This window comes from Lactuca serriola, chromosome 2 (assembly GCF_051521515.1).
Source record: "Lactuca serriola cultivar US96UC23 chromosome 2, Lser_US96UC23_V15, whole genome shotgun sequence".
Classification (NCBI taxonomy): domain Eukaryota; kingdom Viridiplantae; phylum Streptophyta; class Magnoliopsida; order Asterales; family Asteraceae; genus Lactuca; species Lactuca serriola.
Genome location: NC_136409.1, coordinates 227,905,918 through 227,922,160, shown reverse-complemented (window position 1 = coordinate 227,922,160; position 16,243 = coordinate 227,905,918). Strand labels below are relative to the sequence as shown.

The 16,243-nt window shown below is 35.4% G+C and overlaps 2 protein-coding genes across 4 annotated transcripts; one reads left to right on the top strand and one right to left on the bottom strand.

The window, feature by feature from the left end:
• Positions 1–508: 508 nt before the first annotated feature.
• On the top strand, positions 509–6,054 carry LOC145088773 (putative serine/threonine protein kinase IRE). Of its 2 annotated transcripts, none has more exons than XM_079027176.1 (17): positions 509–1,137; positions 1,282–1,349; positions 1,488–1,664; positions 1,750–2,994; positions 3,102–3,274; positions 3,358–3,604; positions 3,724–3,816; positions 3,906–4,046; positions 4,121–4,213; positions 4,368–4,620; positions 4,708–4,793; positions 4,942–5,030; positions 5,173–5,224; positions 5,292–5,348; positions 5,474–5,641; positions 5,728–5,808; positions 5,887–6,054. In XM_079027176.1, the coding sequence occupies exons 1-17, from the start codon at positions 705–707 to the stop codon at positions 5,974–5,976; spliced, it is 3,546 nt and encodes a 1,181-aa protein (XP_078883302.1). In that variant the 5' UTR covers positions 509–704; the 3' UTR covers positions 5,977–6,054. The 2 variants fall into 2 exon arrangements, with proteins under 2 accessions (XP_078883302.1, XP_078883300.1); XM_079027174.1 differs by having other exon boundaries at positions 5,725–5,808.
• LOC145088774 (pectinesterase 2-like) lies at positions 5,983–9,322 on the bottom strand. Of its 2 annotated transcripts, XR_013701214.1 has the most exons (3): positions 7,591–9,322; positions 7,317–7,430; positions 5,983–7,203 (listed from the first exon to the last, which is right to left on the bottom strand). XR_013701214.1 is itself a non-coding variant. In XM_079027177.1 (2 exons), the coding sequence occupies exons 1-2, from the start codon at positions 8,012–8,014 to the stop codon at positions 7,196–7,198; spliced, it is 432 nt and encodes a 143-aa protein (XP_078883303.1). In that variant the 5' UTR covers positions 8,015–9,322; the 3' UTR covers positions 5,983–7,195. The 2 variants fall into 2 exon arrangements, 1 of the variants encoding a protein (XP_078883303.1); XM_079027177.1 differs by lacking the exon at positions 7,317–7,430.
• Between the last annotated feature and the right edge of the window lie 6,921 nt (positions 9,323–16,243).

Sequence of the window (16,243 nt, the reverse complement as noted above, 5' to 3'; positions counted from 1 at the left end):
TTTGTTTGAGATTTTCAATCTATTGAAAGATGGCCCAGCAAGCACACTACAAAAAAACCTTAACACACCAACAATTTATCTGTTTGTCTTTGTTGCTTGTAGTTATTTCATCAAGTCATTTGTACTGTCATTTCTTTGCAGTTTCTCAATTCTCAATTTTGTAGGTTGTGACAGTTAATAATGACTGGGTTTTTGAATTGTAATTTATTATTTGTATTTGAATAACTTTATTATTTTTTTGTGTGTTCTAATTTGTTGCGTACTCTATCCACCAGTATAAATAAAAAAAGTTGGTCTAGGCTTAAGCTTTCAAAAGGATTAGTTTAATATTTTTTCTATCTATCTGGAAAATTTTGAACGACAAGTCATCTGGTTTTCTTGGAAAAATGTCAAACTCTAAAGTATAATCCGTAATTTGAATAAGGGCATTATATAATTTTCAAAACATGTGAATAAACCCCTATTTTTTTTTATTATTTTTTTTATACAAAATTCATTCTATGCTATGCTTCCCGCGGAAATCTCCCCCTTTTGTTAGTTTGTATCTTCTAAAACCTTTCCCCCAAATCGAACGAAATTTGATCCAATAAAACCTAGAAATCATCACATCATCATCATGTTTTTCGACAAATGATTCTCTCTCTTTATGCTAAAATCTACACTCACATTGATAGAGGGGTGAATAACAGGATTCTCTCCGTCTGATGTCACATCCACAACCTTCATCAGAATTTGAACGAACCTCGAATAATCCCGTTGTTGATGATGCTCATGGAAACTTACATCCTGATCATCAAAGATCAGGTCCACTCCTCAGATTGACGAAAATACCTCCAATCTCGATTCGTCGGATCCACACCATGGATGAAATGAGAGATAACAACGTTGGAGGTGGATGCGACGACGACATCAAATCTTACAAAGATTGTGATCGCCGAACAGACGAAGCAGATATACTCGATGCTTCATCTCTTGGCCTAAATCGTATTCGCAGTCGCTCCTCTTCTTTGCATCGTAGGGTTGTTGATTCTACTGCTGGCACAGCCTCAAAATCGGATGCCTATGATGTAGATAAGATCGCAAATCCTCCGGGAGGTAAACTGGACACATCGAAACAGCCTGCAAAAGCTGATCCAGGTTACATGATCAATCTTCCGAGATAACATATATTTACGATCGATCATATGCTTATTAGATTTTTGTTTGGGCTTAAAGTACAATTCAACTTGCTTAAATTAGATGCAACTCATGATTAATTATGTATGTCATTTTTTTCTCTAGGCAAGAAGGTGTCCTGGGGCCAATCTAAATCCTTACAAGTTCAACTACAATCTAATGCTGGAATGGAGGTAATATCGTGTTAGTGGATAGGAAAATAAATTTAAATCCTGAAGTTTGTTTTGTTTGTATAAATTCTTACTTTTTCTAGGTTTATACTTAGTTAAAGGAATTGGTGGTTGATACTGATTCTGAAGTGCTGATTCTAGGGCTCTAACACAGCGTTTGCCAAGGAAATGCAGTCTCCAAGGTTCCAGGCCATAATGCGTGTCACAAGTGGTCACAAAAAGAAAGTTCCTGATATAAAAAGCTTCTCTCATGAACTCAATTCCGAAGGAGTCAGACCTCTGCCATTGTGGAAACCTCGTGCATATGGACATGTGGAGGTAGCTGCTTGCTTTATTAATGAATATCTAATCTCATGCTCTTTCAACTCCATCCTTATAACTCCCTTTATTTATTCAACTTCAGGAGATCATGGTAATGCTGAGGGGAAAGTTTGAAAAGTTGAAGGAAGAAGTGAATGCTGACCTGGGCATCTTTGCTGGAGATTTGGTGGGAATACTTGAAGAAACTCCAGAGTCTCATCCAGAATGGAAAGAGATGTTGGAGGACTTGTTAATTATAGCTAGCAAGTGTGCAAAAATGACATCCAATGAATTCTGGTTGAAGTGTGAAAGCATTGTTCAGAGTCTTGATGATCGTCGTCAGGAGTTACCCATGGGTATACTCAAACAAGTCCATACCCGTCTCTTGTTCATACTCACCCGATGCACTCGACTTGTGCAATTCCATAAAGAGTGTGGATATGAAGATAGCCACCACATTTTGGGTCTTCATCAGCTAAGTGATATTGGTGCCTATACAGAGTCTACATACAACTTTAACAACTCATTAGTAAAAGATCAAGCTACCGAGTCTCAAGCTGGCAGCTCACATGAAGGGGATCAGGAGCTAGATCAAACAAAAGGTGCCACTTCATCTACTGGTAAAAGGATTTCGTCTTGGAAGAAGCTTCCATCTCCTGCAGATAAGGTTGTAAAAGACCATAATGACCTTGACATCCCATCAAAGGAGTTATCTGATTCCTCCGACCATTTGGAAGTTAAAGATGAGCATGAGCATGATCATGAACATAGCCCCCCGGTGTGCCCTTCTGAGAATTTTGAGACAACCTCAAAAGTAAGGAGAGTTACATTTGGATTTCCAGGAGAGCAACATCATTATGAGAGCTCATTAATATGCCGTATATGTGAAGTTGAAATACCAACTGTACACGTAGAGCAGCACTCTAGAATATGTACTATTGCTGATAGATGTGATTTAAAAGGCGTGAGTGTGAATGAAAGACTCGAAAGAGTTGCAGAAACTCTTGAAAGGATCATTGATGAATGGACACCAAAAGGTGCTGACATGGCAATTGGAAGTCAAGAAAGTGCAAGAACATCTCTATCAAGTATATCTGAAGATCTGGACAAGTCCTGTCAATTCTCTGAGGACCTAGATAGCATCCAGGAAACAGACACAGAAGATTTCGACAGTTTACCTGACACGAATTACAGCACACGTGCCACTATGATACCTATTGTGGGTCCAAAAGCCTTATCGGCTGGATGCATGACTCCTAGATCACCTCTACTCACACCAAGAGCGAACCAGATTGATGTATTCCTGAGTGGAAGGAAAACCATATCTGAGTATGAAGACTGGCAGCAGGTATCGCGATCTATATATTCTGTTAAATTAAAGAAAGCTAAAGGGTAATATCAATTTTCTTTTTCTATTAAGGTGCTAAAACATCCCAATTCCCAATCGAATGACAGATACACAAGCTACTGGAAATCGCTCGATCTCTGGCCCACATAAACACAAACGATTACAGTGCATTGGATTCCATGCTTGATCGTTTAAAAGACCTCAAGTATGCTATCCAGGATCGAAAGGTGGATGCCCTTATTGTTGAGACATTTGGAAGACGAATTGAGAAACTATTACAGTGAGTGGATCTATGCACGTAACATAACCTACTTAATTGATATTATATGTGTATATAATAATACTTGTTGAATTTGATGACAGGGAGAAGTATGTACTTCTGTGTGGGCAGATAGAGGACGAGAAAACAGAGAGTCACATGTCGTATGAAGATAGTTTATCAGGAGAGGAGATGGGGCGTAATGTACGTGCTAGCCCTGCTACAAGTGCGTACTCCAAGGATCGAACATCTATTGAAGATTTTGAAATAATAAAACCGATTAGCAGAGGTGCATTTGGACGGGTTTTCTTGGCCAGGAAGAGGGCAACAGGCGATGTTTTTGCAATAAAGGTAAGGCGTTTATAAAGTTATTTTCATACATGTCTGGGCAGATATTTGATCTTAAAAAACGAAAATGCAAATATGCAGTACTTGAGATCTGAAATAACTTATTTATTAAAGTCTTGCAGGTTTTAAAGAAGGCTGATATGATTCGTAAAAATGCAGTTCAAAGCATTCTGGCAGAACGTGATATCTTGATATCAGCTCGCAATCCTTTTGTGGTGAGAACTGAGAACTGAGAACTGAGAATGTTGAAGATATAATTGTAAAGTGGAAGTTTGGTAAGTTGTTTAGCATTTGACGTGGACAGGTACGGTTTTTCTACTCTTTCACATGTAGAGAAAATCTATACCTGGTGATGGAGTATTTAAACGGAGGAGATCTTTTCTCTTTGCTGAGAAATCTTGGTTGCTTGGAAGAAGGCATGGCACGTGTATACATTGCAGAACTTGTGAGTTGTTTCTCTGCGTTTATATCTTTCTATTCTAGGGGTAGGAGTGATTTGTGAGTGATGATTTGTTTCAGGTTCTTGCGTTGGAGTATTTGCATTCTTTGAATGTGATTCATAGAGATTTGAAGCCGGACAACTTGCTGATTGGTCCAGATGGCCACATCAAGGTCAATGTTTTCTTTGGTTTATGATTAAATGATGATTAGATTGTGTATGATAGAAGAGATATGTATATGCATATGTATGTATGAATAAATGAAGGAATGAATGAATTGTGTTGGTCTCATTCTCATCTTACAATTCTAATTCGTAATTTTACAGCTGACAGATTTTGGGCTATCGAAGGTTGGTCTGATAAACAACACGGAAGAAATATCAGGGACTGGCTCATCAACCATCAGGACTGCCATCTTTCAAGACAATAATAATAATGAAGTCAAGACAGAATCGCCATCGCCATCACCATCACCATCACCATCACCAGTCAACAGCAACAGAGAAGAACGCCAAAAGCTCTCTGTTGTTGGCACTCCTGACTATCTCGCACCTGAAATACTTCTCGGCATGGGACATGGTTCGATTTTTCACTTTCTAACATAATTATAAAATTTAAATTATATATATTTAATATACATAAATATCCCTACTTCTTGCATCGCAGCTGCAACAGCTGATTGGTGGTCTGTTGGTGTTATCCTGTTTGAGCTACTTGTAGGGATTCCACCCTTCAATGCAGGATCTCCACAGGTATGTATGTATGTATGTTCTTTCCAAATATATATATATATATATATATATATATATATATATATATATATATATATATATATATATATATATATATTTTATTATTTCTTGGATTTTGAAGTTTGAAGCTGTGTAAATATTTGTGCAGCAAATTTTTGCAAACATTATGAATAGAGACATACCATGGCCTGAGGTACCCGAGGACATGAGCTTGGAAGCATATGATCTGATAAACAAGTGAGACACTTTTATTAACGGAACATAAAATTAAAAATGAATATGGATGGTTCTAGGGCCTTTCCCTGTAACACAATTCTTTATTATTATTATTATTATTATTATTATTATTATTATTATTTTGTTTGGTGTGTGTTGTCAGCTTGCTTATTGATAATCCGATTCAACGTTTAGGTGCAACCGGGGCTGGAGAGGTAAAAGATTATACTATCTGTAAATATGATGATAAATTACAATTACTTACTAACTGTTGTATAACAGGTGAAGAGACACCCTTTCTTTCAGAATATCAACTGGGACACACTTGCAAGGCAGAAGGTTATTTATTTCATCATTTTTCTAATTCAATTCAATTATAAAAAGTATAGTCGAGAGATATTTGGCAAACATCCATCTGAAAAGCAGAGTAATTTGTTTGTGTTTGTACTTTGTATTGGCTGAAGGCAACATTCATACCATCTGCTGAAGCTCTTGATACGAGCTATTTTATGAGTCGATATATCTGGAATCCAGACGACCAACATCTGGATGGTGGTAGCGATTTCGATGATATGTCTGAAGCTGACACATCTTGTGGTCATAGTTCTCTCAGCAACATGGTCGATGAAGAGGTAAATACTTACAACCTCCTCTGTCACATAATCTCATTATTCTCTCTCTAGTCTTTACTCTGTGTTGTGTTTTTACTTGACAGCAGAGCGAGGGATACAGTCACATGGCCGACTTTGGTGGTCCACATCCTAATGTCAATTATTCTTTCAGTAACTTCTCATATAAGGTCAGTTTCATCTCATATACCTAATTCCAAATTCATACATACTTACAATAATTCATATTTGTAATTTTTTTTTATCAGAATTTGTCCCAGTTGGCTTCCATCAACTACGATTTACTTATTAAGAGTGCTCAAGATTCCATACAAGATTCAAAACCAGATACCCCATGACACCAATTTCACCAACAAAATATTTATTTTTTCTTGTAAATATAATATAAAAATGTAAAATCCATTTCTATTACGAAATTCATCAGTTTCTGTTATTTGTTTGTTTCGAAACTCTCCAACCCTGGCGTAAAGGGGACACACACCGGTTCCATAAAGCCAAAGGATACCTGACAAGAATTTAGCAAGCGTGTAAAGCTGAGCGATCTTTTCATCTTTTATGGCATGGTAGCCACGCCATTTGACTCGTTCAGCAGTAGATGAACCCGCTCCATAATTTTTGTACTCACCACAATAACTGGTCTGATTAAAACCCCAGCTATCAACCCACACTTTCGGATCAACCAAATCATCTAAAAAACACTCCATATAAACGGCCGACCCGTATGGAAACCATGGTCTTCCTAAAAAGGCTCTAAACTCACTCTGACTGCTCATTGGCTGTTTAAGATCAGCTGCAGCTTTTATCTTACACCCTTGTAATGAATATCTGGTGGATTCGTTATGGTATTTCCGTCCGTGTGCTCCTCCGGGGGGTGGTTTTCTCAGGAACATTTCACAATCTTGAAAGACAGCCAGGGATGAAATCTACTGTTACAAAGATGTGACATTCTTTGTAGAATTGCTTACCAGAAAAAGTAAAAAGTGTCTTGGTAGAAGGCTGATTGGTCACTGCCCCAGTGCTGCATTAGGTTAGGGAATTGGGCAATAATAGCTCCTCCGCATCCCAAAGTGCGCTGCCCTCCTAGGTACGTAACACTAAGTAATCCAAGCCAACCCACATTACTGACTAACTGTGGATAATCAGATTTCTTAGACGTACTAAATACAACTCCATGAACGTGCAAAATGAAGGTTGCATTAATGATAAAGATCTATGGGGAAACCTCTAAAAAAGATTGAACATGTGGGAGGATCTGAACGAATTTTGCTTTCATTTCCCATGTATGGAGTACTTAGTGACTGACATTACGGTCTCCCGTAGGCTGCACACGGCTAGGAAGGCATAGTACCATGCGTCCGTTTGTGGATCGGGGGAAATTGAATCAATTTAAAAAAATACCTAAAGTTAGTGATTTATCAATAGGTAATGTTGCACCAATACCCAACCAAAGGGCCACTGCGGTACCAATCAAAAATACAGTTGTCGCTTTCTCGCCTTTAGGCCCAACCATATTCTTGAATGTCATGTCTCGACCAATAAATCAATAAATCAACCACCTCAGATTACTGCAATCCACAAAAACCGGAATTAATAAAATAATTTTGTTTCACAAACAATTTAAGGACAAAATTACATAAATAGGTGTTGAAGAAAACTACTCCTTGTTCATTGTTTTTACTTTTTACCACAATTCTTTGACAAGGATGATCTGTGTGGTTCTTAAATGTTGCAACCTAAATTCTTTTAGCCAACTTTCATAGGCTGTGAGGGGTATACACAGGGCAGCTGTGACCTGCACACCCCGAAAAAGACCATTTAAACCCAAAAAATTCGAGTTTATGCCCCCTAAAAGCACAAAAAAAATATGAATGATATTTTAAAACAAATGCCAAAAGTTTTTAGGGCTATATTAATATTAACCCTAAAAACTAAAACGAGAAACAATAACTTACTAAAGGTTGTTGAATCCTTCATGTCACCAGCCAATGGCGTTTCCAGCATGTCACCACCCGAATGCTGATTGCCAGTGATGACCGTCTTATTTATTCCGTCACCGAACATCTTGACATACCGCACTGTCTTGGGAATCACCACATTTTCTTTATAAATCCCAACCTTCACATGAACCTCATATCTCCCACCCGGTGGTCTCCGGTTGCAGGCCGCATTTACAGCTTCTTGAACCATTTTAAAATCTCCTGACCCATCTTTAGCCACCACCACCTCCGCCCTTTCTACTGCTACATCCGCCAGCTTCCACTCAGCAAACCCATGACCATAATAATTACTATTACGCACACTAATAGCTAAAGAATTAAGTATTAATTGTGTCAAATTGGTGGGAATAAAGGATAACTTTGTGTTGGGCATATTCATCAACTTGAACCCTCTTTCACAGACGTTGATATAGGCTAAACCAGCACTGAGCCATGTCTAGATGTCAAGTGGGGTTGGTTAGAGGGTGTGGTTTAGGACCATGCTAAGTGTGAACACGATATCCCATCAAAGTAGTCAACGCAGCTACCCCACAAGCTTTTCCATGGAACATTTGGGTACTTCAACTCGATCCATTGGATTCGTTTCAGAACCAGACGTGCGTCATCTATGGCTACTTGTACTGTCATATCCAGGAATCGGTTTGTAGATATGGTGGATGCGGTGGGGTTGCGGAGGGCAACATAGTGATTGTAGGTTTCGTAATATGGGATTTGGGCGCACCACCTGTTTATGGTGCGGGAGGTGATGGTTTGCGATGGGGATGTTGGAACAGAACTACACACACAGTAGGGCTACATCTTTCTAACCTCTTGCATATTCTTATTTAATGCAACAACATACAATATATTGAGGATTGAAAAGCGACGTCTGCCTAGTCAAAGCAACAAATCAGAAGCTAACTAACCTTATCTAAACTATTCTAAAAATCTGCAAAAACATGGCCAACATGGCCTTTACTTATTCAAACTCTACAAGGACTAAAATACCCTTAAAGATAATCACGTGAGTGACTTAGTTTTGGATTAACACAACATTCTTCCCCTTAATCCAAACTGTTTATGTCAAGCCTCTTTCTTACTATCTTATTCTTGCTTCTTGCACTTTGTTTCTTGTATGCTACTTGCTACAAATCCGAAACTTTCTACTTGCTATGATTGTCTTGCCTGCTACTTGCTACAAACTATGTGACAACCTTCTTGCTTGTTACACTTGCTATTGTTCATACAAAAAATTCTGCTTCTTTCTTAAGATCACCAAACGTGACCAAACTTGCTACTTGCTGCTTACTTTCTTCCTCTCCACCTGCTTGCTATCTTCGGGATCAAACCATCATAGTCGGACCTTCATCTGTCAACACCACTGTGAGCCATTAACTCCCCAACACAGCCGAAACACACCACAACCAAGAACCACCCTGATTTGATCTTCCTTTCTGTGTTTCTTTCTTTCTTCTTACTGTTTTCTTCTATCTTCTTTCTGTCTTTCTTGATTCTTCTTTCTTCATTCTTCCTTCTTCTTTCTGATTTGCTGTTGTGCAACGATCTTTCTTCTTTCTGCTACAAACCAGGTATGAGCCTAGTACTTTGATACCAAATGTTGGAACAGAACTACACAGTAGGGCTACATCTTTCTAACCTCTTGCATCTTCTTATTCAATGCAACAACATACAATATATAGAGGATCGAAAAGCCACATCTACGTAGTCAAAGCAACAAATCAGGAGCTAACTAACCATATCTACACTATTATAAAAATCTACAAAAACGTGGCCAACATGGCCTTTACTTATTCAAACCCTACAATGAGCATAATACTCTTAAAGATAATCACGTGAGTGACTTAGTTTATATTAACACAATAGGGGAAGAGAAGATGAAGATAATCATATTGTAGCCATGTTTGAAATTACTGATTTATGCTCTTCTTGAAATGTTTTTTTTTATAAATACTAATTAATCACAAATAGTGATAAAGTCGTACCTATGTATTATGTATTATACTATGAGTTAATTTAAAAAAAATATGAGTTAATTTAAAAGAAAAGTTAAATATAAACGTCTAAATATTTAACCACTTTGAATTTATAATAAAATAAGAAAAATAATGAATTATTAAAATTGATTTTTTTTTGTTTGTAAATCTAAACAAATAATTTAAATAAATAAACAAAAGAAACTAATAAACTTTAATTTGAAAATTTTGAAATTAGAAGGTAAGTCCATTAATAAAATTGATATCCATTTATTACTAAATTTATTGTAATTATTACATTAAAGTATTAAAATTTAATAAAATAAGCAAACCAATAAAATGACATGTGAAAAAGGAAATTAAATCAAGAAAATTAGATATCCTCATACTTTTGTTCCTACAAATTCTACTACCCAATTAAATGATGACATATGTTATATTAGTATACTAAAATATCATTAAATTTCATTAAATGAACATTAAATATTATACTAGTCACTATATAATTGAATAGGAGGATTTGTAGGAACAAAAAATAGAAGGATATTTAATTTCTCTTAAATCAAAGTAACAACAAAATGACATTTGACAAATTGAATGAAAGTGTGACATATGATAAAAAAATCTTCATTTATTAAAATAGATTTCATTTGTAATTGATCTTTAATATAAGATTTGAGTCCACCATACCGAAAACCACAATTGACAGGCAATTATATTAAATTTTTTAGATTAAAGAAAAAACATTTTTTGATCAAATAATTAGAATCTTGTTTTAGTTAAATATAAATTCAGGAGTTTCTTGAATTGGTATTTTGTCTAGCCTTCCATTATTTGTAATTGGTGCGGTTATATTTCCAAATTTTCTTATACGTTTACAAGCTTCTAGCTACATGTTATTTCTATTAAAAAAAGAGAGTTAAATATTCAAAAGTCATTTGATAACACATTAAGTATCACATATGTAGTAAATTTCCTCCTTGTGGAAATTACATTATATTTATTATCATTTAAGATACACATACAATATTATATTTTCTTTACGTATTAGAAATAATTTATATCTGAAAACTTCAGAAAAAATTATGAATGTATTTTTTTAAACAATATTTTGCACTTTCACTCTAAAAACATGTTTGGTTCATGAATTTTAAACAATATGAATGTAAATTTTATTAAAAGGTATGTTTGGTTGAAAAAAAAATAAAGTATTAAATTATGCATTTTAATGAATTAATCATTATTTGCCTAAAGAAAAATATTTTAGATTCAATTCTTAATGTTTTATTAAAAAAGAAAAAAAATCCTTCAGTAATCTTTTTATTTTAGTCTTGCTTTATCAAATCAAAACATGTCATTATCTCTCAATGCTCCAAAAAAACATATCATTATCTCTCACTCTCTTATTTTTAGATTCAATTCCTAATGTATTACCAATACATGTTCTATAACAAAATACCCTTGAAAAAAATATTATTTTCTTGAAAATAGTGACATCATATCAACGAACTCATTTACGTCATGTCCTTATCCAAACCACATTATAAGACTGTATTTGGCGCGTCACAGCTAACTGATAAGCTAGCTTATTTTTTGAGCTTTTTTACGTTGTCGTGTTTGGTAAGCCAAAAAGTAGCTTATAAGCTAGCTTTTTGAAAAGCTACTTAGACTAACTTTTTATGAGCTTTTATACAATTTTCCAAATATACCTTTTAATTAATTATAGAAACACATACTCATGCATGTATTTTTATGTAATTTTATATATTTCAGCTAGCTTTTTAGCTAGTTTTACCAAACGTTATTTTTTATTAGCTAACTTTTTATTTAACATCTAGCTTTTTAGCTAGTACGTCAAACATATCCTAAATGTTTAATTTTTAAATTCTACTCAACTAAACTATCATTTTTACCAACTCGAATTCTAGTAACAATAATCTACCCATGGTTTTTGATAAATACAAAAATAATAAAAAAATAATCAATTAAATAATAATAATAAATAAATTTAAATTAAAAAATATTTAAAAACTTTAAATGGGTTGGTGGGTTGTAAACGGGTTAGAAATTTCAACCCTAACCCAATCCATTTAATTAGACGGGTTAGACGGGTTGACCCATTTAATTAAATGAGTTCAAAATCTCAACCCAACCTTCTATTCATTGAGTTGGATTCAAGTTGGGTTTACGGGTTTAGATTGGGATTGCGACCCCTAATCTCCAACCTCCAATTTAGTTCTTTTGGCGGTCATGTGTTTTTTTGCGGCACCTTCGTTAAGAAGCTACATGATTATTAATATGGTTTATAGACTAACAACAAGTCTGAGTTAATACTTGATAATCAAGATTAAAGGCAAACTTGGGCAGTGCAAGAATGATTCTTCAAAGTTGTTTTGATAATTAATTAACTATAACATGGTATTATAACCTTGATATGTATTATTCTAAAAGAATGAAAGTAATTTTTTTTAATTTCGAACCTTGAAAATAATTAATTTTAAAAGGATTTAATGACATTTATAATGTATTGAACTTATATCTCATAAAGTTCAATAGATTGTCGCATCATCATATTCTATTCCATACAAATCTACTGATTTTTTTTATAACAATGTATTGAACTCTGAAAAACTCAATTGAATAGATTTAAATATTTATGTAACGCCCTATTTCGAATCGTTACCTATTTGGACGTAGGTGATGATATATAGAGGGTTCGGGCATTCGGAATTGGTTTTGGTGCCAAGGGGAATTTTGGTAAATTGGCAGCGAGCCTTTATGGAAATTGGATTTTGTGTTCGGGAAACTTTAAGTCAAGTATAAGTTGATAATAGTGTAGATCTTCTAGATACCTTTTCATTGATATAAGGATGGTCGGAATTGGAGTTGTATCAAGGAAGTTATGGCCTTCAGAATGAATTAGGGTTAAAGGGAAAACCCTAGTACGTGGGGCATACCAAGGTAGTACGCGGGGGTACTGATGCGAAGGCGGGTACACGAGGTGTATTGAGGAGTACGCGTAGCATAGTGCGAAGATGGGTCAGGGTGTGAGACCTCGTACGCTAACGTACGAGGGTCATTTTGAAACCCTAATTTTTAGGGATGTACCCTATATAAGCTTCATGTTAGTCCATTTCCCTCATTTCTAAGTCAACCTCCACACTCTAAAAACCCTAAATCAACCTTAGAGCCTCTTGGAGGTGTTCTTGAGCTATTGGGAGGCTTTGATGCTCATTTTTGCCCTTAGGAAAGAAAGAAGAGAAGTTGGAAGTTGTTTGGCTTGGTGGGAAAACTTTAGATCCAGTATCATCACCTTGTGGGGAAGGTTGTTGAGGTAACAAGTTTTCATCTTGGCTTATGTATGATTAGATCTCTTCATGGCTAGTTTATTATGATTTTGGTCTTCCTTTTGAGATTATGGACAAGTTAGGTTGTTTAAGGGTTCATCCTTTCAGATCTGAGTTTGTGATGGTATCCTTGAGCATAAAGGTGTAAGATTTATGTGTATTATGGAGCCATGCATGCATTAAGTCAACCATTAAGTCCCTTTTAAGCTTAAGAGCTTCTTTTAGCCATGTATGAACGTAAAGTTGGCAACTTTACATGGTATTCCAGCTCAAGGAGGTCAGATATGTGGTTTGGAAGCTTTGTCTTAATGTATTAAGTGAAAATCGGGTTTGGGCTGATTAAGGGTGAGTACGTTGGGCGTACAAGCAGGTACGCGCAACGTACGAGCCTTCAAGCGAGTACGCTGCTCGTACGTGCCTGGACGCCCCGCGTACTCCGTCTGAATGGGCTTTGTGTGTTTGGGCTATCTTTTGGGATTGGATTGCTTGGGGCTTTGTTGGGCCATCTGTAAACAAGTGTTTAGATTGAGGAAATGTTAATGGGCCTTAGGGTAAGGCCCATGCAAGGTTTTGAGCCCAATTTGGATAATTAGGCCATAAATGGGCTTTGGATGATTATCGGTTGGTGGGCTTTTATGATGAGGAGTTTGGGCCTTAGTCTTGGACTAAACTAGGTGAGGGGTAAAATGGTCTTTTTACCCCATATATGGATTATTGGATTCGGTTTGGAACCCAATTGTTAATTGGGTGTTAATTGTTTGATAGCGCGATGATTTTAGCGGATCAGCAGCCAAAAAGTTATTCGTGGGTTTAGTTGTCGAGGTGAGTCTTGTCACTATGTCCATGGGTCGAAGGCACCAATGACGGTCCATTACTTGCTATGTGGAATGCTAGTTGTCTCTGTGATGCTTGCATGAAAGACCATCGGGGAGCCCATGACATTCCAGGTAAAGACCATGAGGGGAGCCCATGGAACTTGGATATTAGACCATTGGGGGGGGGGGGGGGGGGGGCATGACATTCCAAGTAAAGACCATGGGGGTAGCCCATTGTAACTATATGTATGTTGCATGATATTCTGTGGTTATATGTTATGTGGTATTTTTGGGGAACTCACTAAACTTCGTGCTTACGGTTTTTAGTTTATGTTTCAGGTACTCCGGTTTTCAAATGGAAGGGCTCGAGATGATTGCAAATCACACACCATATGTTTTCGCATTCTGTGTATTACTTTGATTTGATGATGTTTTGCTAAAACTTGTTTACCTTGGTTTTATGAGAAAAATATGTATTAACGATTTATTAATCTGAAAACAAAATTTTTATGTCATGATTTTGGGGACGTTATAATTTAAAAACACTTTGAAGGGTTCTATGCTCATTGAATTTCAAATTCATTAAATACAAAATATGAAATATTTTAATGATAAAAGTTCATCTATTACATAACAACTAAGTTTGTCATCTCTTTCAAATCTCCAATTTTGACTCTCCATTGGGAATTAAACATTATAGTAATATATAATTTTTTTTTCTTGAGATTACCTGAAAGTGAATAGTGCACATTGGATGATTAATTAATCAAACATTATTCAATGAATATGTACAACACTAATTTCCTTCTTTGCAAAATTATTATCGACCCCTGTCATTATATATATATATATATATATATATATATATATATATATATATATAAAATGACAAGGATCGAATAATTCTGTAAAAAAAGATATTTGTCGTTACATTTATATATATAAATATAAGCTTGTCATCTCTTTCAAATCGACATGTCGCCGCAAAAGGTTTTAGCGGCGACATACCTAGCTTTTAGCAGCGATATAGATTTTGATGTTTCTTGTGGTGTATATGGTATAATATAGAAAGTAATTTATTTCTCAATATATAATTCAAAAATTGATTTTATGTTATGTTATGTTATTTATTTTTTTTGGAAAATTATGTGTGTTTGATTGTAAAATTAATAATCAATTACTTGATTAAGTAATACTAATATTAACATGTTAATCTCAATTTAAGATTTTGTTGAACTTGCAGATGTATTTATGAAAAGCTAGCACTAGTGTACAGACATGGTTACAAAATCTAGTGAAAAAGAATGTACAACTAAGAAGTCAAATATCCCTTCAACTTTGAGCTTCTTGTCGTTAATTAATTATACGCCTTATATTAATTACTATCGCGGAATCTCCATAAGTACCAGAACGTTCCATCTAGAAAACTTGATTTGTTTTTTGTTATGTTGCTGGACTGCTAGAGAAGAAGATACAATGTGGTTTATGAAATCATGAGCAAAAAATCAATTTCAGATTTTTTTTTTCCGCTTAGCAAATTATCTATCCTGGGGTGTACGTACAAGCCAAAATAATTTAACTAATATTAATTACTACCGACGAAGATGAGTCAAACGGGCGAGTCGACTGGTACAGAAGTTCTGCACATCGGACAACTCGAATTGGCAATCAACCACTTGTCGATACACTCACAGTGATAACAATGACAACAACTCAGCAATACCTTCAGTTTCTCCCCTTCTTTGATAACCTCGAGGCAGATAGTGCATTCCAGGGACTCCTCATTCGTCTCTGTCGGAGTCCGATGGTAGATGGTGATCATGGCGGCGGCATCTAGGGGTGGTGGCGTAGATGAAGGCGGCAAGGAGGAGGCCTCGTTGGAGTCACGGGTGCGGCAAGCACAGCAATAATAAATAACGATGAACGATATTACTATAAGGTAGGCAAGCGTATAGTCTTCCGGAGCCATTGCCTGACTATGAACGGATTTAATTAGGTGACAACCTTTTGGAGAGGATGACCTGACATCTATATATGAACTAGCTAGGTGTAATTAAAAAGGGAAGATATTTTTTAATTGTAAAAATAAGGAATGAAATATATCTCGAAGAATAATAGAGAATCATTTGCTTATGTAATCTAATTGATTTTCTTAGATATCAATTCTATTCTTAAACCTAAATTCCGTTGTATTACTTGTTTCTGTATATTCGCACAATGCAAACCCTCACATTTTATTTATATATGTTTACTTACTAAATAGTTAGAATTTAGCCTTCGAACTCTAAAATCTAACTACTAGTTGGAATTATCCTACATAAATGATCAACAATATCCGTTAAGTGACTTGACTAAGATATTACTATTTCATAGAAATCAACTCTAAAATCACTATACACACCATTGTTTCTGGTTACCATAATTATATACAAAGTAAGTCTCAATTTTTTTCTTTCAAATGACAAACTTTATA

Bases quoted from the DNA above. Each gene is read 5' to 3' on its own strand.
- LOC145088773 (XM_079027174.1), top strand. From the start codon at position 705: ATGTCACATCCACAACCTTCATCAGAATTTGAACGAACCTCGAATAAT. The intron at 5,642-5,724 runs GTAAATACTTAC...TTTACTTGACAG, and splicing joins GCAACATGGTCGATGAAGAG to CAGAGCGAGGGATACAGTCA. The intron at 5,809-5,886 runs GTCAGTTTCATC...TTTTTTTATCAG, and splicing joins TCAGTAACTTCTCATATAAG to AATTTGTCCCAGTTGGCTTC.
- LOC145088774 (XM_079027177.1), bottom strand. From the start codon at position 8,014: ATGAATATGCCCAACACAAAGTTATCCTTTATTCCCACCAATTTGACA.